Source organism: Pipra filicauda, unplaced genomic scaffold (assembly GCF_003945595.2).
Source record: "Pipra filicauda isolate LSUMZ 115617 unplaced genomic scaffold, ASM394559v2 scaffold45_size4122338_pilon, whole genome shotgun sequence".
Taxonomy (NCBI): Eukaryota; Metazoa; Chordata; class Aves; order Passeriformes; family Pipridae; genus Pipra; species Pipra filicauda.
The window spans coordinates 2,479,319-2,500,424 of record NW_024104598.1 but is presented as its reverse complement, the minus strand read 5'-3'; the positions used below and the strand labels follow the sequence as shown (position 1 = coordinate 2,500,424).

General features: G+C 40.9%; 2 protein-coding genes across 2 annotated transcripts in view; both read right to left on the bottom strand.

Moving 5' to 3' along the window:
* Positions 1–17,657, bottom strand: part of SLC17A6 (solute carrier family 17 member 6) — a 29,619-nt gene extending 11,962 nt beyond the window's left edge. The window contains exons 1-4 of the mRNA XM_027732467.2: positions 17,465–17,657; positions 14,260–14,512; positions 12,958–13,076; positions 349–463 (exon numbers count right to left, since the gene is read on the bottom strand). Coding sequence (XP_027588268.1) covers positions 349–463; positions 12,958–13,076; positions 14,260–14,512; positions 17,465–17,550 — 573 coding nt within the window. The 5' untranslated portion in view covers positions 17,551–17,657. The remainder of the gene's footprint in view (positions 1–348; positions 464–12,957; positions 13,077–14,259; positions 14,513–17,464) is intronic.
* LOC120324218 lies at positions 17,650–18,455 on the bottom strand. The gene is made up of 3 exons (XM_039386043.1): positions 18,239–18,455; positions 18,044–18,172; positions 17,650–17,973 (listed from the first exon to the last, which is right to left on the bottom strand). Exons 1-3 carry the CDS (start codon positions 18,453–18,455, stop codon positions 17,672–17,674), a joined length of 648 nt encoding a protein of 215 aa, XP_039241977.1. The 3' UTR covers positions 17,650–17,671.
* Positions 18,456–21,106: the final 2,651 nt, after the last annotated feature.

Below are 21,106 nucleotides of genomic sequence, written 5' to 3'. Positions count from 1 at the left end.
TTATGATAGAACCTTAGTTTTTTATTATATATTTATTCTGTGAGGCTGGCCAGCAACTAGCTGTTGGGAATTACACCAGTATAAGCCTTATGCAGGATAAGGGTTTAGTGAAACTTCAGTGCTAAATACATATCCCAGTGGCTTCTTAGCCAGAGAAAACGCTGCTGTGTACTTTTATAGCTGAAGGAAAATCAAATGGCTGTAATTCACATTTTGAAATCTTTTACGCTCAGAATCAGTAATAAACTGAAAACAATTTTTATTTTCCTTCTAAAGCTATGATTGCTAGTTGTTAGGTGCTAACAACCACCTATTGCATTTACTAGTTATTTTATAATTTTTCCATACCTCTACAAGGCCCTGCAAGATCCTAACGAAGATGACACATCCATAGTGCACCCTGGCTGCAGAGGGTATTAGCATGTTGAGGGAGGATGTCAGCAGTATAGCAGCACCAAACACTCTGCAAAGGTGGGACAGAAAAGGGAAAGTAAGTAACTTCAGTGTTTTCCAACTGAATTATTCCACATATGCTCATATACCAATACAGATGTTCCCTCCACGTGTTCTTTAGGTAAGGAATATACTTACTGCTGGACTGCATTAATGTCTGCTTCCATCTAGTGTAATAACCTGTCTGATAAGACCTAGGCCAAACAGATACATGTGTCTATGTAGCATAATTTCCTAAGGAAATAAATCTTATGCAAGCCCAGGTATAGATCTTTCTTTCCCTATAACCCCACACTTTCCTTTAATTTTTGCATTTATTTCAACCAAATTTGATTGAATTCTCACCCTCTGGAAACAAAGTTAGAAATTGTCTCCAAATGGTTTGCTCAAACAGGTGGCCAATAAAGAGAGTTTCTCATTAGTGCTTAAATTTTAAGACAGTGACACCATGCATTCACTCCTTATAAAGCAGAAGTGAATCCACTTTTATAGATGCCAAAAGCAGCAGAAAGAATTTCAAACAGAGCTGGGATTTTCTTAGACACAAGAGTTAATCAATCTGGAAACACATCTCCATAGAAAACAGATCATTCTTTCTGCTGTTTTTTCACAGGCTACTCATGGAACATTGCTCATTTTGATTCCACAGCATCCTAGGAAGTGCTTCAAATAAAGTACATTTCAAAGTCTAAATAAGTGTGTGAAGTGGTGATTCATTTTCAAAATTCCACTGCTTTGACTGAATTTTGATTTGATTCAATTAATATCCAACCCTTGTAGGAGGAAACCTTTTCTCTAATATTATTATATCTTATTTTAGTGTTCATCCGTTCCTTTATTGTGGAAATAATTCTTTCTTCCTCCCATTTTCCTTTCAGTGGAACTATGCAAAGGAATGAAGCCAGCAGCAACGACTGGGCACTTTGTAAAAAGCAAAGAGAAATCCTGGAGATGTCTTAACATAGGACATCACAGTATCTGCTGTGGAACTGATCTGACAGAAACCTTTAACCTTAGCATGTGTTCTTCAGAAATTGGCACAGTGCCATAAGTTGGAGAGAAGCAGGCCAAAGATGCAGGATGCTTGGGCTAAAGCAGCAGGGTGAAAACTCTCCTCAAAGACATTCTGTTCCACATTCTGTATTTAGAATTGCAGCCTGAAGCAAATCTGTAAACAGCAAACCGAGTATGCACCACTTCTCTTTGACAGACCTTAAAGAGCGTGATAAGGGAGCTTTGTTAAATAGCTCCAAATCTGGTCTCCTCGTTGTGTTCCCCGTGATCTCCATCTCAGGTTAACAACATGTAACTGCCTGTGCAGCACATTTTGGGCTTTGCTTTGTCAGCATGTCCAATGCACTCGCTGGGACAGGCTGAAGCACGTGTTTGTGTTGCACTGTGGGGACTATTTTGACCTGAGTTCTGTCTCTACTCCCTATTTTTTTTTGTGTATGTTTCTTCTCCAAAAGTACATTCAGTTCATTTCCTTACAGTCTAATACCTCCTAAAATAATACCTTTATGTTCACATAAACCTCAGCGGTGTCTTGGATTTCATTTGATTTTTTTTCTTTCTTTATTAATGAGAAGAGTTTTGGATCTATAGGAGTTTTGCTTGTGATTTTTACAAATCCTTTTTAAAAAGTTAGATCTTCCTGTTAGCAGTTTCTGAAGTTCCGTGGTCAGTAACTGTTCTAAAGGTTGATCAAGAAAATCCCTATTTGCTTGTGAGGGGGAAGAAAGGACTGTTTGGTTTTTAGCCCTTCCTTTATTTTCTGAATAGCTGTTTAACTAAATGCCTAATGCAGTGATATGTTTTTAAATTTTTTGATTGTGCACAGACTTGCTGGAGCAGATTCTTAGCAAGTGAATCAGTGCAACCATTCTAAATCAACATTCTATTGATTTGTCAATGGAATTTATTGCATTGGTGATCAAAATCATGCTAAGATAGAACATTAAAAAATTCTGTCTCTAGATAAGGATGAGATTTACAAAACTGTTACGGTAGGGAACTGTTTCTTCAGGGAAATTTACTCTAGTTTGTTAATTCTGTGTCTGAAATCAGCTTCTGTTTGCCACAACTGAAAGCTGCATTTCCTAGATTTGCCTCTCTTCTCATGTTCACTAAAGAGAAGCTGTTTCCTTGAGTCTATTCCTTCTAGAAGAGAAAGGAAGATGTCATTGAAGGAATGATCAGACATGCTTCTTCCAGATTAAACTCTTGCCTGTATTTAGACATACAAGTACCAGTGAATATTTAGTTACATTAGGGAACAGAGGATGAAATAATTCCACAGTGTCACTTGTGAGTCAGTTCTCTGAACTATGCTTTATAGAAAACAGCCGCCTCAAAACCAGAAATATTTCTCCACACCCCCCCACCAAAAAAAAAAAAATCTAAGTATTTAAAGGTAGAATAAATTCAAGTTAAATTATGATTCTTCCAAGCAATGGCTTTTTTATCCTTTTTCTTCAATACATATTAAAAGTGGCACCATGTACTTAGTGCACAGCTATTTTAGTGAGTTCATTTCCTCTATAACTCTAAATCAAGAGCAAATAAATCTTCCTACATTTGCTTTGCATCCCTCAAGGCACATTCACAAACATCATCAATATTTCTCCTTTGTGCACTTTTATCTTGTTATATTTATATCACCTCCATAAATACTAAATTCTACCTAACAGAATATTCTGATACAGTGCTGGTTTTTGTATAAACTTACTGTTTATACAAAATATTTATTTTATATTTAATAGCTTTAAATATCTCAGTCAACAGTATTTAGTACAATTTAGATCAAATAAGAATGATTTTGAGCTCCAGTCAGTCAAAATATTTGAATATTTGAATGCAGCATGCATTTGAATATATTTAATTGGGAAATGGAACATTCTGATTGTTCCTAAGGCATTTCTGAAGCATTTAACTGACCTGCACATCAAACCCTCAAATTGCATAATTCTTTTTTTTTGTGCTTAGATTTTTGTTCTATTTATTAAGCTACTGATTTTATGATCCCTTATGTTCAATTTCTACCTCTCAAACAATTCTTTTTTGCTCAGCTTTGCTACAATGTTAACTCCAATAAATGGGCTGGAAAGCCTGTTTTTCTTGAAGATCCTTATGTTTTCATGCCAAATTCACAGCCTGTGGGGTTCCAGAGTGGTATTTATTGTATGCATTGTATCTGTTTCATGCTGGGCACACTCCAAACACCACAGAACATATTTTAATACCATGGCAAAAATTAAGAGCTTTAAAAGATAGAAGGTAAACTCTGGAGAAACTACAGTATATCACAGAGACCAAGCAGGAGAGGCCAATGACACTGCCATCACTCTTGGCCCTGGCACTAGGATGGAATTAAAATGCCCTGACATGCCTTCAGGACCCCTAGTCTTGGGGGAAAATTCCTTTCTGACCCAAAATCAGCAACTGTGCAACTATATCTAGAAGAAAATAACCATATACAGAAGAATACAAATCAATAAACACGGTAGTAGTATGCCAAGGGGTGGAGGGGAAGGATAAATCCTGTCTGGTCCTCATAAGTGACCAGAAGCAGTCCTGAAAAAAAGAATTATGCTTTACTTATCTATTTCTATTTCTAGACTCGGCAGACTCAGTCCCAAAAGGCAGAATCTAACACTGATCTTCACTGTTTTCCTGACATTGGCCTTACATGAAGGTCATGAACTGTGACTTAGTCCTCCTGTAGTACAAGTAGTAATGACAGCAAAATCATATTTGACTGTGAGGAGCTTGGGATGGGAGCAGAGGAAGAAAATTACTCTGAAAATTCAGGAAAAATGCTTAAAATGGAATGAGGTTGCAGGGGGAATTAATCTGTTTGGGTTTCAAGCCAACTGGCTCATTTTTCTCTTTGGGGAAAAAGTAAAGAGAAAGGAATGTATTTATTTTTCATCTCTGGATCTCTGATCTCTACATCTGTGCAGCAGCACCGTTCCCATCTACCTTTGCCAGGAAGTGCACGTGACATGAACATTCTGCACGGGGTGTATTACAGAGATTATCACCCAGCTGGAAGCAGGGGCAGCTCAAAAAGTGAGCTGAGCACAGTGGGAGCACAGATGCAGGTCAGACACCCAGTGCCAGATGGGTGACATATTGAGTTTCAGAGAGGATGTCTGAAAGCAAGGGATCACCTGTGTATTTATGTGAATTTTTAATATTATTAACAAATTCTGTGATTATCTATGTCTCTGTTCCCTGAATGAGTGATCCCACCTTGAGAAAATTAAACTGTTATGGATACCAAATAACATGTTTTTTCTAAATACCTTAACTAACTTCGTCCTGTAATAAAAATAAAATTAAAATTAACAAGTAACTCTCTATGTTCAAAATAGGATTTTTTAATACTTGTTTAAAAAAGAAAATGCTGAGGTTTTAAGATGCTGTATCAGTGAATTATGAATGCCATTTAATTAAAATCCACAATAATTAAAGAATAATGAGTCCTGGTCACTGACAGCTACAATATTGCATATATTGTAATGGATTTACATTAAGAAATATGAAGGCATTGAAAATATTCAAGGCCTTGCATAGAAAATTCATTCAGAACTTTAACTGAACAGTTTTTACCTCCAAAATGCCACTGATCATCAATTCATGGAAGATCTATTTACTGAACAGGAAAGTTTATTTTTTTGCTATTTTTCTAGGAAATCATAGTGGGTGTGGGTGTTTGAAAGCATTTCACACCACTAGAGTAAATTAAATCAAAATATTATAAGGGAGTATATTCTGACTGTAAAGAAGAACCTATGGAAAATGTAGCTCACGTTCTTTTCTGAGGTATAGAACCTCTGGGTTTGACAATTTTACAGTAATATTGATAATATTCTAGAGAACATTATTTTCATTGGATAAAGATTATGTATTGAACAGGTATTTTATTTTTAAGCAGTGATAAAACATTTTTCCTAATCTTAGATAACAGTCTGTTAGGTAAGGGTGGAAACCAAAGAGGAGTGAAAACATGAGTTTTCTTGTGAATTTTTCCCAACTTAGTTTGAGGACAGAAAAAATTCTGTCATTATAAAAAAAATTAAATTTATTTGGATTCCAGTTGGTGGGATGGTTTGCCACTCCTTTTCCTTACAGCAACCACATAAAATATGTTGAACAAAGACTTATTTTATCAAACATATATAAAAAAATTAAACTAGGTTTTGACTCTCCTTCAATGTTCTTTCTTGAACAGTGCTTGCTTGGAAGAGTCCTAATGCAGCAGCAGCTCTGAGCAGCTGAACATGTATTGCACAATGTGACTTTTTAGACCATTCTGTCAGCCCAAGATTTCTAAAATTTATTATCTTTGACTCTACCTACTGTCTTTCATCTCTGACACACCTGCTCCTGCAAAGGGCCAGCAACACAACATAGAATTGATTATGACATATTTTTATACAACCTGAAGAATTCCTTGTCTGAGAGCTGCAAGGCTCAATGCTGGATTAAATGTTTATTTTTTCCAGTAAGACATAATGTCTAGGGAGAAACAGGACAGGAGCTAGCTGGGATGTCTATGGTCATACAGCAGCTTTTCAGAATCCTTTTTTCAGCAAAAGTTCCCGGCAGTGACAGTTTGTGATCAAGTTTTTAACTTAGTTTTCTCTTTGGATGTATAGAAATTTCAGAGGTTTAGCTGCCGGTTAACAATTCCCTTCTTACAAATTACATCTCTACCCACAGCAGGTGTGATGAGGGCCTTCTAAGATTTTGATAGAGAAAACATTTTAACAACCTGAACTTGCTGTGATTCGATCTACCAGGTTTGAAGATAAAGAAATCCCAAATATTCCTGAGTCTTTTAGCAAAACAGACCATGCAAGGTCTGGCTCAAGCACCAGTGTGAAATTCCAAGCAGAGGCTAATTCAATGTGTATCAGTAACTCCAAGTCCCTTGAGCTTTCTGCCCTCTTCAAACCCCACTAATGCCACTGATTCATATCAGGACCCCAAACAATTTTCAGGCTGCACCTTCCATCGCTTGTTCACATCCCTGTTTTTGGTGTGTCAATGTGTATTTCATGAAGACCTTGGGCACTGCTGGATATCAATATCATTGTAAATGGTACCGAATGCAAAAGACTCCCGGGTCATTAAATTCAGATTGTTGCTCTTACCAGCAAGTGCATTACATCATCCTTTCACGAGCAGATCAAGTTCCATCTCAGAAGTAATAAGCATTTGCCCTACTTAGCAGCAGCTTTGCCTTTCCAGCTTTTTACTTCATATATCCCATATATGTCTTCTACCCATGTTTTATTTTAAGGGTTTTAGTCTCTGCAGTTTACCCCAACAGCAATCCTAACTTCTTTCTTTTGCATCATTAAGCAACCCAGGGCCTCTTCACCTTGTCTGCTTTTTTTTTCTTCATTCATTAGCTCACTCTGCCAGTCCTCCCTCTTTCCTGTTTGAATTCAGCTGGGGAATCTCTCAAACCTGCGGTTTCATTTTACAACTCATTATATCCATATATGTCTAGATAAAGCTCTGACTCATTCCTTCTAGCTCATTAGCTCTGGGACAGCTTGCTCTTTAAATATGTAATCTGCGAGATAATGTTTCAAACCAAGACTGTCTCATTCAAATTACCTTACCAACATCCAGGGCTTCAGTGTGATTCCACTGTCTCTGTTGATTTAGAGATATATAATACACTTATCAGAGGAATCATCTGTGGTTTTAATTTTAAAATGTTTTGTGGAGCTGTTTGGGAGGATAACTGCTATGTGTTGGACTCAAAAGCTGCAGCTGTACTGCTTTTTTGGAGTGTTTTCTGACATATGGGCCACATGTTACAACTGATCGTATCAGGACTGCTCAGAGTAAGGGCAGATTCCTTCAGAGCAAAGTGACAGTGGCATTACTGGTTTTATGCAACCAACCTGAACAGCATTTTGTTGCAATAAATCCAGTGAACAAATTGCTTTGGGGTGAAGTATGAAGGCAGGCAGAGGTGATTAAGGATACCTGTTGGATACAGCGCCTGGAATTAATCATGTCAGAAGCACACGTGGGTTTTATTTCAGAGACAGGTTTTTTTTTAGATATCACTGCTCATGCAGGAATGATTCCTGGAAGCTCAGGAGTAGGAGAGAACTGGGAGCAAAGACGTTTGGCAGCATTGAGATATCTGGATGATATAATCTCAATAAATAATAAGTTTCTTTATCAGTTTGTTCTCAAAGGAGTGTCATGGCAGTGGGGTTGGAACTAGATGATCTTTAAGGTCTCTTCCAAACCAGACCAGTATAGGATTCTATGAAAGCATCTGGTGTAATTTTATGTTAACTGTGTAGCAAATTTTCTACAGATATTGATTTAAGGGATTTGGATCACTGGAGGATAGAATGCAAAAATAAGTCCAAATTTCAGACATAACACTACTCTTGCAGTTATATCTGAACAAGCAGGGCCAAATTCTGAATTTTTTTATATTTAGTCCTGAAATAATTAGTCATAATAAATCTAGTTCTCTGCATTTAGTATCTTGAGGATTACTGCCATTCTTTATTCAAGTAGTTGCAAAATTCCATGTTTGTCAATGTAGAGTTATAAAGCTGCTTCTCAGTAACAGAGAAAATAGTATTTTCCCCTATAATGTTCTTGCCTTAGGTGCCTTTGAAGATAAAAATTAAACACCATTAATGATGGTTTACTTGCTCCCAGTTTATGTCAATATAAACAAACAGTGCTCTTACTGACTCTGGAAAGATTATTTTTGCTCAGTAAAATAGTTGACTTTTTTTTAATTTTTTTCAGCTGTTCACCTACAAACTGTGACTTGCCACTCATTTTGAATATTTACATTACCTATACTGATATTTTTTAAAATTATATACCTATCATGTCAGTTGGTCATCTCCTTTGTAACCTAAATACTCCTATTTGTCTTAGTCTAGTTGTCTTTTCAATCTGCAATCACACTGATAACCCTTCTTAAGATAGCTTTTATTTATGTTTCTGTATTAATGGACTGGAAATGAACCCAGTATGGGGAGACACTGCTTAGCTATTCAGTGACATACATAATCATTCTGACTTTTATCTAGTACAGGCTAGTTTCCTGATGACCCTGTTGACCCCTCTACTGTAAACATATTCCTGTGAAATGCTGGCCCTGACAATTTATGGCTTCATAAATGATTGACAGAATGTAGTGGTTTTTTCTGATTTGGGCCCTCAATTTGCATGACATGGCATAGGGCTAACAAAGCTGGGATTATGCCATGAATATCAGAGTGGTAGATGAACTCAGCTGCCCAACAAAACAGAGAGAATAATCTACCTTTACCATTAGAGAGGAACACTTATTCCCAAACACTGTCTTAGGGTGAACGTGCTTCATGACAGAATCGCCTAAACCCAATCCTATTTAGTAATAGTCTGTGGCCAGAAGCTGTAGTATAACAGCTTTATTTGGCTTTTTTAAATCATGATAAAACAGGTTATTTTCATTCATATGTGTATAAGGGAGGAGGGGGAAGTGTCTCTGTGTTCTTCATACTAAATCCTATTATAAGCCCTTCATGAAGCATTAATATGTAAAAGTCGACCTCCCGCCACCTAATCTAGTTTAATAAGGGCTTGGGTACATTATTAATTTTTGTCACACATCTGAGGCCCCCTTTTATCAGCCAAAACCCCCATCTAAATCCCTTGTTGCATCATTAAATTGCGAAAACAGCTTCATCATTCGTGACAGAAAAATGGAAGGAGCCTGAGCCATATGGCAGAGGGAGCAGCAGTACCAGCCACCAGCTCCTCCAGTCCCCCTCTTGTAGTGACTGGTACTTCAAAGAACCTGCAATGCAGTAGGGCGACAAAATCATCTTGGGGTTTTTTATGCAATACTGGTTTCTTTGCCTGGAGACAGACGAGCCCAGCACCAGTGTCTGGGATCAGAGCCCAGTTCAACCTGCAGGATTTTGAACTGAACATGAAAGGTGTGGATGGCAAAGTGCAACCTCAGGGGCTTCTCCCTCAGTGCAAGGTCAGCTCATGTTCTCAGAAGTTCAGAAGTTGGCTCTTGTCTAAACATCCACAAATCCCCTGCTTGTTCTGTGAATTAATAATTGTTTGCAAATCAGAAAACTCACAGTGTGTCTTCCTGCTAAAGGAACGGAACAATTTCTCCTTTGAAAACAGAAAAACGTAAAGATGTAAACTTGTAGGAAATCTTTCTACTTGTATTTCTAACCCAATCCTTTACCTTACATCTCTATGCTTGTTGTCATTAAGGCTGAATTACAGAGAAGTGTTCTGATTTCACTGACAGTTTCAGTGAAAATCTGTGGGACTCTGAGGCAAGATGCACTGACAGACAGTTGTCTGAAATATCATTCAGTTTATTCATGCAAATAATCCTATTGGATTACTTGCTGGGAAGAAGGATTTAGCCCTTAATAACAAGAAGAATGGCACTCAAAAAACAAAGACAGATTTGAAGTGAAAGGTTGATTTGTATATTTTCATTCAGATTAGAATGACAATGACAAAGAGTTCAACATAGATGAGAGATAATTGCATGGTAGAGAAATGTAATATTGTTATGTAGTTCCAATTTTTAATGTGAATAGTGCCAGGATTTGAGGTTTCACAGAAATAGGAAATATTACCCTAGAATTGTAAGGTGACTTTAATATTTTTAAAAATTGTCACTGTTCTGCCCTTTGTGTTTCTTTGTGTAAGAAAGTTCTAATGTTTGAGTATACACAGATGAGCTAAAATGGTCACTCAGCTTTGTTTTACAAAAAAAAAAGTCTCTGATTATTGCAGACCTATTTTTGAAACAGTGCTTGGCACATACAGTCGAAACCTGCATTTCTATTTTAAATATTTAACTGCAAAACTGTGAATTAATTTCCTGTTGTGTAATCTAAAAATACCCTATTAATTTCAAAGAATTTTTCCTGATTTACAGTAAATATTTAAACTGTTCACTTAGGACATCAGTGAGGAAATACTGCCACAGCACCTTGGTAATGTTTTTGGTAGGGAAAGGGCTTTGTTATAGGTTTCCAACATAAAGAATATTTAAAGAGTGTATCAGAAGTTTAAAGGGTGTATCAGAAGCTTAAAATATAATGACATTTAAATTATCTTGGGATGAGGTGGTAAAAACCAGTGCAGTTTCACACCTTTCCATATGTGTGTGACAGCACAGCAGGAAGTTTATTCAGAGACAGCTGCAGTAGCATGAATGTGGAAAAGGGATTAATAATTTGAATAAAATTATTATATTTCTAGCTTAAAAACAAAATGTGCTTAGTTATAGGGCCACCTAGCCTGAAATTTGCTATGGCATTAACCCTTAACACTTGATTATGCCTTATATTTTGTTCAATTATCCCTCTACTGTGAATATTTCACAACAGCTAAAATATAACTTCCAATATAGGAATTTAAAACCCAGTGAAAAATAATCTACCATCATTTCTCTGGCTGGACTAGTGGTAGGTAGTCAGTATTGTTAATATTTAAGCTTTTTAGCTGATTCTTGTTCTAGCTTTCTGGAGGACTAAAGCATACCCTTATACCCAGCATTTTTTTTTTCAGTGGAATTCTGTGCATACTTAGTAATCAGATTGCCTCCTAGTAATCTTTTTTATAGACTAATATCCTAAATACATAATTCTTCCTATTTCTTTCACTAAGCATCATTTTACACTATCCTTTCTGAAGGAATTAAAGATCTCTAAATCAATCTCTATTTTTTCAACACTCATATTAATATACATGTGTCCAAATTGACCACAGCAATCCTAAGTCTATGTCATTGACCTAAATAAACTCACTGCACTAAATAAAGAAAAATAAATATCCTAGGGTTACACCAGCTTCCTTAGTAGAGCATCATGTTGGAAGCTTGCGATGTGTTTCTAGTCCTGCATGGCTTAAGATTCCTCTCAGTGTGACTGATTTCCAGAGTAGGGAACCACTCTCTGATGCTACTTTATATTTAATATATCATCTGACTGACTGGACCTTTTTGTACCCGCAAGTTTATCAGCACTTATACATATTCCCAAAATGGCTGGTTTCATCACACCGTGTGATGACCAGGGTGAATACCTGGGCTCCCTGTAGAATACACAGGCAGAGAGATTAATATTCTGGGAGTGACTCAATACACCTGAGGTATGAAGTACTTCCACAGGAGTAGTAACTAAAATACACGCAGTTTAACCAGGACTAGTCCTCATTTGCTGCCATAAATGTAAATGTTTGTGAAGAGGAGGAAGATTTCATTCACATATGCCAGCTTGTGTGTTTCTACTACTGAGTTTTCTTGGCAATGTCCTTGCCATTGTCTTGCAAATCTTTGTAGTTGCATCACTTTAAATCTGAATTGGTTCAATTACTGATGTTTTTTGATTCTCTGGGTCAAATTCTGCAGCCTTTACTCAAGCAACACTCCAGTTAATCCTGAGGAGTTACAGACTGTGTAGATGCAAAAATGATCAAAAGAGGAAGAAAAGGTAATATTTTAAATGGCTGTTAATTGTTATTTCAAATAACCTTCACATTTCTAAACCATTATCAGAAAGATGGCACTTGTAAACAGAGACATGGATACCTCAATTTAAAAAATGTTATATTTTGATTTATCTGCCCTAAAGTGTGGGATTTGAGTGTCTTCTCAGTTACAGAACATCTCTCCATTCGTAAATACTCATCATTTCTAGTGTAGGTCTGTCTAAAAGGTATATACCTTGAGGAGAGCATTTCTGCAGTAGCTCCCCTCTCTTTCACACACAAGTCGGCTTGTTCGACAGGCAAAGCCTTTCTGGCCATCCAGCCCTGCCTTTGATGTTACCCACTCCTGAGAGGAGTTAAAGGTATATATTGCTGAGTTTAGGATCCATTTGCACTTAGTATGGTACTGGTTTGAAGAGTGGCACTAGGACCTTTGCTCCTGCTAACGATGAGCCCTGTGGCATTAAGCGCGGATGTGAAAGCCTCATGTGTCTCCAATACTCAGTGGATCTAATTAACAGGTAGAATCGCACCCTGGGTGCTTGAAAAATTGCCAGACACCATAGAAACGAGTCCTTAAGTCCCTGGACCATCTGCACTTTCTTTTCACTGTGGAAGTCTCATTGAAACATGTTTTTCGACCATTCTAAATTCATTTCTGCGCTAATGAAAAATTCCCGCTGATGGTTTTCCTTTCCATTAAAAAAAAAAATAATCACAAAATTCTTCTGTTCAGTCACGGGGAAAAAAAAAATCTCTCAAGCTTTAATGAAATAATGAATCTTTGACTTTGTCTCTGAATACGTGTTGTTTGAGTATCATTGCCACAACCTCCCAAGCGACTGTTTAAAGGAAAAGAAGACCAGCATGGGATACCCCCCCGCAAAACCTGAGGGTAGTTCGGAGGAGGGTGAGCAATGCACCGTCACAGCCGCGTTCGCGGGTCGCGTACAGGCGGTCCTTCCTTTTTTGAGGCGCTGTTACCTGTTCGCTGCCAGCCGGGATGAGATGTACCCGCCGGGGATCTGGGTGATTATGTATCCCCAGAAAAAGGAGCCGTGGATCATGCCAACTGTTTCGGGATCCCAATTAAACTTCGCTTTCTTCCAGTGCAAGGGACCGGGAGAGAAGGAGATAAAGAGAAGAGGAAGGCTGTAATTGTGCCACTTCAGAGCTTTCACCCGCAGCAGCTTCACACGGGGCAATTGAGGGGGTTCTAATGCCGGTGTCGGCGCCGGGCTCTGCCCTCCGCGCTCCGCGGCGAGCGCTCCGCCCGCCCGCCGGATGAATAAACAGCAAAACAAAACCAGTAACAGCGATGGAAGTAGCACCGCCCGTGCCTCCCAGGGACACGAGAGGGGCAAGGTCTCCCTGAGTGACCGGAGCCCCATGTGCCCTGAGCTGCTCGATCGAGGCACGGGCCTCCTGCGGGACCCCCGGGCAGGGCAGACCCGGGGACTCGGGACCGCCGGACCCCCGAGCTCAGACACCCGGGGACTCGGGACCCCCTACCCGGGGACCCGGGACCGCCGGACCCCCGGACAGGGCAGACCCGGGGACCCGGGACCGCCGGACCCCCGGACAGGGCAGACCCGGGGACCCGGGCCCGTGTCTGGGACCCTCGGCTCCCAGACACAGCCCTGCGCGGTCCGGGGGCCGGAGGCGTGGCCCACCATCCCTGCCCGCACTTACCTCTTGCCTGTGCAGGGAGCAAGCCGTGAGGGGTTTGCCTCTCGACTTGTATATTCAACACATCTCTATTCATCGTTCGCCTCTTCCTCTCCACATTATAACTCGCTTTAAAACGGCTTTTATCGTTTAACGCCTTTTATCAAAGCAAATTCACCCTGGTGTTTTCAAACCTTCCTGCCAAACCTTCCCGCCTCCTTTACTGCGCGGGGCACCCGCTGGTAGCTCCTTATTCGACGCCCTCCTTCCCCTACGTTTATTTTACGAGATATCTGCGTTTTTCAAGGTTGTATGGGAAAGGGAGAAGTGGGGGGTGAAGTGTCCGCAAATTAGCACCGCAAACTGGGGTTGGGAATCGAAAAGAAATAATAGAAATAGTTGGTAGAAAATGTTTCTGCTTCAAGAACGGGATTTCCGTCCTACGAAGGGCAGTGGCCGGGCCGGGCAGGGCGAGGGGGCCGCTCGCCCCTGGACCGGGGAGCGTCGGGGCTCGAGAAATGCCGTGAAAGCATCAGGAGCCCGTCCCGCCTGCGCTGAGGTGCGTGACCTGGGAGTTGTACTGGGAGGACATGGGATTAACGAGGGAAGGGTTCCCACCTCTTTAATAATTTTTCCTCCTCGGTGTATGGTGCTGTTATTGACCATATCCACGATGGCCACTCCCAAGTTACATCGGATTCCGAAGGAAATGCAGAAACCCAGTCCACTCATGATGGCAATGATGTACCTCCGGGGCAGCCCGAAGCAGGTACAGTCGCACAGCGGGGCTTTCTTTTCGTGCACTTCCATGGGCTTCCCATCTTCCGTCAGCTCGATGGTGTCCCCGGGCTTCTGCCTCTTCTCTAGGACTCTGCCCGACACAAGAAGGGAAAATCAAGCCCTGGCCGCCTGAAGGCACAACCATTTCGGATAGCTGGAAGGCTTAAACTGACCGCTCCCCCCGCTCCTTTGGCTCGGTTTGGGTTGGTTTGAGGATTTATTCCTTGTTTTCCATTCACCTTCAACCGTTCTTTAGCAATGACCTGTGGGAGTCACGATTAGTCATCCCCAACTCCCCCCGCCACCCCGCCGCAGCAGCCCAGGGAGGAGCTCTAGCTGAGAATTGCTCATCTATCATTAAAGACTTCTGCTTAAATATGTAGGACGCACCAAGAAGACAGCATCTGTAACCACTGCAGAGGCGCCATGTTGGGCAGCCCAAGGCGCGTAGTGTGGAAACAGAGACGGTCTTTTGGAGGTTTTTATTCCCTCCTTGCTGTATTAGAAACACCAAGGGGGATGATCCTGGTGTGCATCTCGCTTAAGGTCTGGGAACAAAAGAAATGTTAACAGAAAGGGAGGGGGAGTTGAGGGGTGGGGAAGGAGGAGGAGAAGGAGGAGAGGGCGATACTGCTACTTATTTTAGATTTGCAAAATGGCTGTCACATGCAGTGAAAGAAAACATGACCGTCTTCAGAGAACGGGCATCTCCGGAGAAGGCTTTCCCAAAGATCTCAGCTGCTCAGCTACACGTTGTGAGCGTGCGATCACTTAGCAGGTTCAACCCAGAGCAGCTTTAAGCCCTCTCTCACTGCCTCCACTCGCTTGGTTTTAGGTTTTACGTGAAAACCCTGTCTCCTAAAAAACAATCTGCAGGAATCTGAAGAGAAACAGTTATTTGTAGCTATTTCGAATCAACAGAAAAATATCATGAAAGGTGATTTGGAACTTTTCTTTTTTTGGTGGAAAAGCTTTTAAAACGCTGTGTCGGTATTAAGAAAAATCAGGTTTATCAAGCAAATGTCCCACGCTGAATCCCTAAATCTTCCTCTGTAGTCACTGAGATTTTTTAAAGACAGGAAAACTAACCAATTATATCGTCTTGAGAAGAAAATATGCGACCATTTCCCGACACTCTGGACTCTCCTCCCGCTGCCCTCACCTCTGCTCTAGGAGTGTTTTCTCAAGTCAGAAATTCTCCTCGGAGGAGCATCTCTTTCAGGTTAATTCATCCGGCTGATGGGGCAGTAACGATTAGCAGAATAAGGCTCAAAAGATTACCCGTGTTTTGGGGGAAATACAGGGATTTTTTCCAAAAGCTATTCAGCTGAAATTCTCCTGATTTTTCCTTTTTTTTTTTTTTTTTTTTTTTTTTTTTTTTTTTTTTTGAAGTATTTCCATGCTTAAAAACCACGGCACTAAGAAATGTTTTAAAGTTGTGAATAAAATAAGCCACCGTGGGTTTATATTAAAAATTCGTTCGTGCGGATAAAGGATAATGTAGAAGCGTTTTCTCCCTGAATGGGTGCCTTGTCTTCGGGAAGAACTGGAAATCAATGTGTAAGGGACAAGAAAAGTGTTTTACTTCTAAGAATCGGAAACAAAGTACTTAATTCCCCTGCACTGAAAAAGATTAGCAAATCGCGCGTTTGTTAATAGAGGTGTGAATTGAAACGGAGTTCTGCTGGAAAATACAAACACCGTTTCTCAATTGTTCACCGTGTGACTATATAAAAAGCAGTAGAAATAACCGTTTTATTTATATGTTGTGGACTCTTTTAGGACGAAAAGACAAAAAAAGAGGTTTATTTCCTTAATTATATTGTAGCAGTTATTCTGGATTATCCTTTTTAAAAAAAATTATTATTATTTTTCACTCATTGAAAATGACTTAAACATGACCAATAACTGCAGGAAATTCGTTGTGTTGTTGATGACTTTAATTTTGCGTTTGGCTTTTCTTAATGGTACGCTTCCTGCGAAAATTGAAATCTTCATCTTGTCTTTATCACTTCATTGGTATGTCCCCTTTCCTTAAAATGGCAGCAGAAGTTGTGACTCATGCTGTGAAACAGCCTTGTGCCTGTGCCCAGCACTGCCGCATAGGTATGGAAAAAAAAGACTTTTACGTGACCTACCCTGGGCAGACAAATCCGCAGTTACCTTACAACTGTAATTCGGAAAAAAAGAAAAGAAGCAACACCAAAGCAAACAAACAAAAAGCAACACTTCGGGGTAATTTCTAGCAGACGGTACAATTGAAAATATGTCGGAATTTCGCAGACTGTTCTCAAACGTTCTGGAGGTCACCAAAGTCACCAGATTGGATGGAGCACTTGTGTGAACTTTAGTGCATACACATCTTAGGTATGCAAGAATTTGGGCTTGGTTATCTGGGTGCACAGGACTCGAAGACGGTAGAAGTGTTCTTTACACACAGAAACATACAGGAGTGATGCTTTTGAGTTTAGCAATTGCAGTTTGTATCTCTTATAGGACAAGCAGATGCTTCTCAAGGCAGATGGATAAATAATTAAACACGTTCTTCTATATGTTTCAGCTTCAGGAGGAAAAAAATCGTTCAGATATCAATTATTTATATATCTCCATCTTCCTCTGACGACGAATTACACAAAAGACAATATTAATCAAAACCAGAATTGTTTTTGTTTTAAGCTTTGTTAAGTGCAGGGGGAAAGATCCTGTGACCGCATTGCAAAATTAAGACAGAAGAAAAATACAGGTTACTGCCCTCTCCTGATTATGATTTCAAGATGGGATCCTGTTTTTGTGGGAGAAAGATGGGGTAATCTTTCGCTACATATTTACTGACACCATCTACGAATCAGATAGAGAAGTTACGAGGGTGCCATATTGAGCAGCTTCAGCACTAGTTTCCTGGATCCAGATTATATCCAGCAGTATCTTAGCAGCTCCCACCCTAACCCCCCCAAACCATTCGACCTCCTTCAGCAGCGGGCAGTTAAGAAAAACTTCCAATTTTCTCTAGGAAGTAGAGTCCTTTAAGAGATCTCAGTCTTACCTGTAGAGTTGACCAAGCGATTTACCAGCAAAATTCTTCAATCCCTCCTTGCCAGGGGTCAAAATCCTTTGTTTTACCGACTCCATTCCTGCGGGGATGCTCGCTGGATTCTGCTCTGCTCTGTGTAGGGCACCGCTACGAGCAACGATGCTTCATATTGGTTTAATCCCTCAACTTTTCTCCCTCATTCGGCGGCTATCGGCGCGGCTACGGGAGAAGGCGGAATGAGAGGCAGCGTGCGCGCGTGTGTGAGCGGGGGGAGCCGGGGGGGCGAGGGAGCGCGCCCGTGTGCGCGGAGCCGGAGCGCGCCGCAGGCAGCGCGGGGGCGCCGGGAGCGGTCACAGAGTCTCCCCGGCCCCGCAGGGTCCGGGGGTGGCGGGCGGAGGCAGAGCCATGCCCGGCTGGGAGGGGACGGAGCGGGGGCTCTGCGGAGCGCTCGGCGGCGGTGCGGGCTCTGCGCTGGCGGGGGCGGGGTGCGCGGAGCCGCCGCGGGCACACGCGGGGCCGAGACCCGAGAGCCGCTGCGGGCACACGCGGGGCCGAGACCCGAGAGCCGCCGCGGGCACACGCGGGGCCGAGTCCCGAGAGCCGCCGGGAGAAGCCCGCGGGCGGCGCGGAGCCCCGGCGTGTCCGCGCTGCCGCTGCCACCGGCGCGGCGGCGGCTCCCGGGGCGAGTCGGCCCTTCAGCACCGCGGCCAGCGCCGCACCCTCAGCACGGACCGGCCGCGCCCTCAGCTCGGGGGGGCCTCGCCGTCAGCCCCGCGGGAGCCTCGCCCTCCACCCGGGGCGGCTTCCCCATCAGCCGCGGGGGCCGCGCCCTCGGGCTCCGTCCCGGCGCGGTGCCGCCGACCCGCGGGTGCTGCCGGTGCGGGAGGAAGGAGCAGCCAGTCCCGCTTCCCGGTGAAACGGGGCACAGCTGCAAACAATGCTGCTGCAGCGCTTGTGAACAGATAACACCTATTGCAGACGTGTGTTTATCCTCTATGTCCATGTTTACCCGCACAGCTTACTTTGTGTCGTGTTAAGAATCCATGTTAAGACCTCTTTCTCTCAAGCATTTAATGTTTTCCATCTCTTTCGTGCCCTCTGTTGTCATGCCTCTGAGTAGGCCAGTGTGACGCTCAGCCTTGATTTGTGGTATTTACAGCACTGCAATGAACGTAATTTTCCACCTTTTATCACATCGAAGCAAATTGAAGATTCAAAACGTGGTATTTCTTTTTTAAGTCGTAACCATTATATTTCTCTTAGGTTTCCTGTTAATCTTAAAGTTCCTGTGTCACTTAAAAATTCTAACTTGTGCTCTAAACAAATCCTTCTAAAATCATTAAGATCCTTCAATTGCCCAGTTGTTGTCTAAATGTAAATGGTGCATTTTCAAAGTAAGATTCCTTGATGAAAAGGTGTGTTGTAGCTGCAATAGCCTAAAAGCAACTGCTCTTTGGATTTACGTAAATATTTTTTTCACATGTTGCCCTCTGCTGGAGGGTTAATGAAGCTTTACAGCGTCAAAGCACATCTACGCAAGACCAACTATTTTAATATTGAAATTCCCCTAATGACTGATCCATGTAGAATTTCAATGTTTCCTTTCAAAGTTGTAAAAGAACTACAAATAGAAAATAAATTAAAACAGTAGGTAATTGAAATGTTGCTAATTACCATCATATCACAGACCTGATTTACAAATCATGGTAGGCACTGAATGTGGTTTACAGCATCTTCACTACCATCACAAATCTGAAAGGGATTTTTCCCAGAAGAAGAAAAACTGCACAGTTATATAAGCCCGTCTTCCCAGTGTTTCATGGCTCCAGTGTGCCATTGCAGATGCTCAAAGGAAACCCATATTAATAGATTTTTCTGAGAGGCAGCAGGAACAGAACATTGTTTTGCAGGGATGGATGAAATGGGATTGGATTCTGTAACTCAAGCCTTTCAGAAAGGTACTGAGCTCTTTTCTGAGCTGGAATTTGAGACTGTAAAGCCTGCAGGGCAAGGGTGCCTTGTTTGTCTAAACACACTATGCAGGGAGCTCTGGCCTCTTTTTTAGAAAGCTCAGCACTGATGCTATGGCCACTAAGTAGCAGCAATAATTATTAGTAAAATAATGGCATTTAAGAAATAAATGGTGATTGGTTTGGGAAAGATAAATAATTTATCATATCACATCACACAAAAATGGTCTGAAAGTCCAGGTGAAATATTCCTATAGGCTCTTGCTAGAGGAGAATTAGTTAGTCCTTAATTGGATAAAATATGCAAAAGAGCAAACAACCCTGGTACAGTAAAATCCTACAGTGACTAAGCTGCTGCTGTAGCTATCTGAAATAGAAACTCTATGTCTATCAAATGTTCTATCCAGACATTACTGAGTCACACCCTGATCAAGCTCAGCTGTTTTGGTTTCACATGAGGCACTAATAAGAGCAGTAGAGAGCGAATCTCATTGGTATTACAATATATGTACAGTCTTGTAAGCTTTTTTAGCATAATATATTAAGTACTTAATGTTGGTAGAATGAGCCATTTCTAGAAGAAACAACACATAACAGTAACTAAAATGATCAATATTTTTATAATAAATACCTGTCACAGACAGACTTCACTCATGGAAGGACTAATTCAAACTTCAGTGAAATCATTGTGAGCTCTTTCACTGGTGTCAGTGGAAATAGGAAGTTATGCAGAACATTCTAGCCCAGATAATCACTGCTAAAGGTATTGACCGGGGGAAAGAGGAGATTCGGCCCAAAGCTGCCCAGTAAAAAATGCAGCTCTGAAAAGGCTCTAACAATATCTGGGGGATGATATGGTGTGATGCAGGATGCTGCAGATGACTCTGGTTTTTTTCCACACAGAGCAGAAAGCTTATTGTTTCATCCTGAAATCTTGTGATTAAATACTATTTTCTTCACCTCGTGAGATTTTCTTTTCCTTTTGCTCATGTGAAGGCTTAAGGATTGAGTCCTTACCTGCCCTTTTATTTCTATAAATAGCTCCTTTCTACAAATCTTTAATTGAAATATTTCAACTAGTAATCTCTTTCAGAGATGAAGAATTACAGATGTGGTTCTTAGGTAACTTTTTTATTATTGTTAAATATCTACTCTCAAAATCTTCCACAATTACCCTCAGAATAGTGCCTAAATATACTATCATTTTTTTAAAGGACTACAAAGTCAATACACCGATAAAAATTTCTTTTTCTCTAAGTTTTAGTCTTTCTGAAGAAAACTACACTTCAGTCTAAAATTTTCACCATGATACATACCAGTGGTTTAAAAAACCTAATTATTTAAATTCCTTTTTTGATCTTATCTTTGCTGCTGATAGACTGCAAAATGGATTTTCTCCTTCCCAAGTGTCATGCATTCAGAACTTACAAATGAATACGTATTTTGTGATCCATTTTGAAAAATAATTGTATGTTATTTTAAACTCATATCATCATACATATAAAATCTAAGACATTTTGTTATCCCTGTCTACTCAAAGGTGACAAAATACTGCTCTTAATGCTCTTAGTCGTCTTCATTAAAAAAAAATACGTGCTTAAAATCTTAGTTATGCCATGAAATGCATGTCTGTAACACAGTCTTTTGGGGCTGAGGATAGCATATATATGCCACAAAAATTGTG

Bases quoted from the DNA above. Each gene is read 5' to 3' on its own strand.
- LOC120324218 (XM_039386043.1), bottom strand. From the start codon at position 18,455: ATGGACATAGAGGATAAACACACGTCTGCAATAGGTGTTATCTGTTCA. The intron at 18,173-18,238 runs GCGAGGCTCCCG...GTCCGTGCTGAG, and splicing joins GAAGCCGCCCCGGGTGGAGG to GGTGCGGCGCTGGCCGCGGT. The intron at 17,974-18,043 runs CTCGGCCCCGCG...CGGCTCTCGGGT, and splicing joins TCTCCCGGCGGCTCTCGGGA to CTCGGCCCCGCGTGTGCCCG.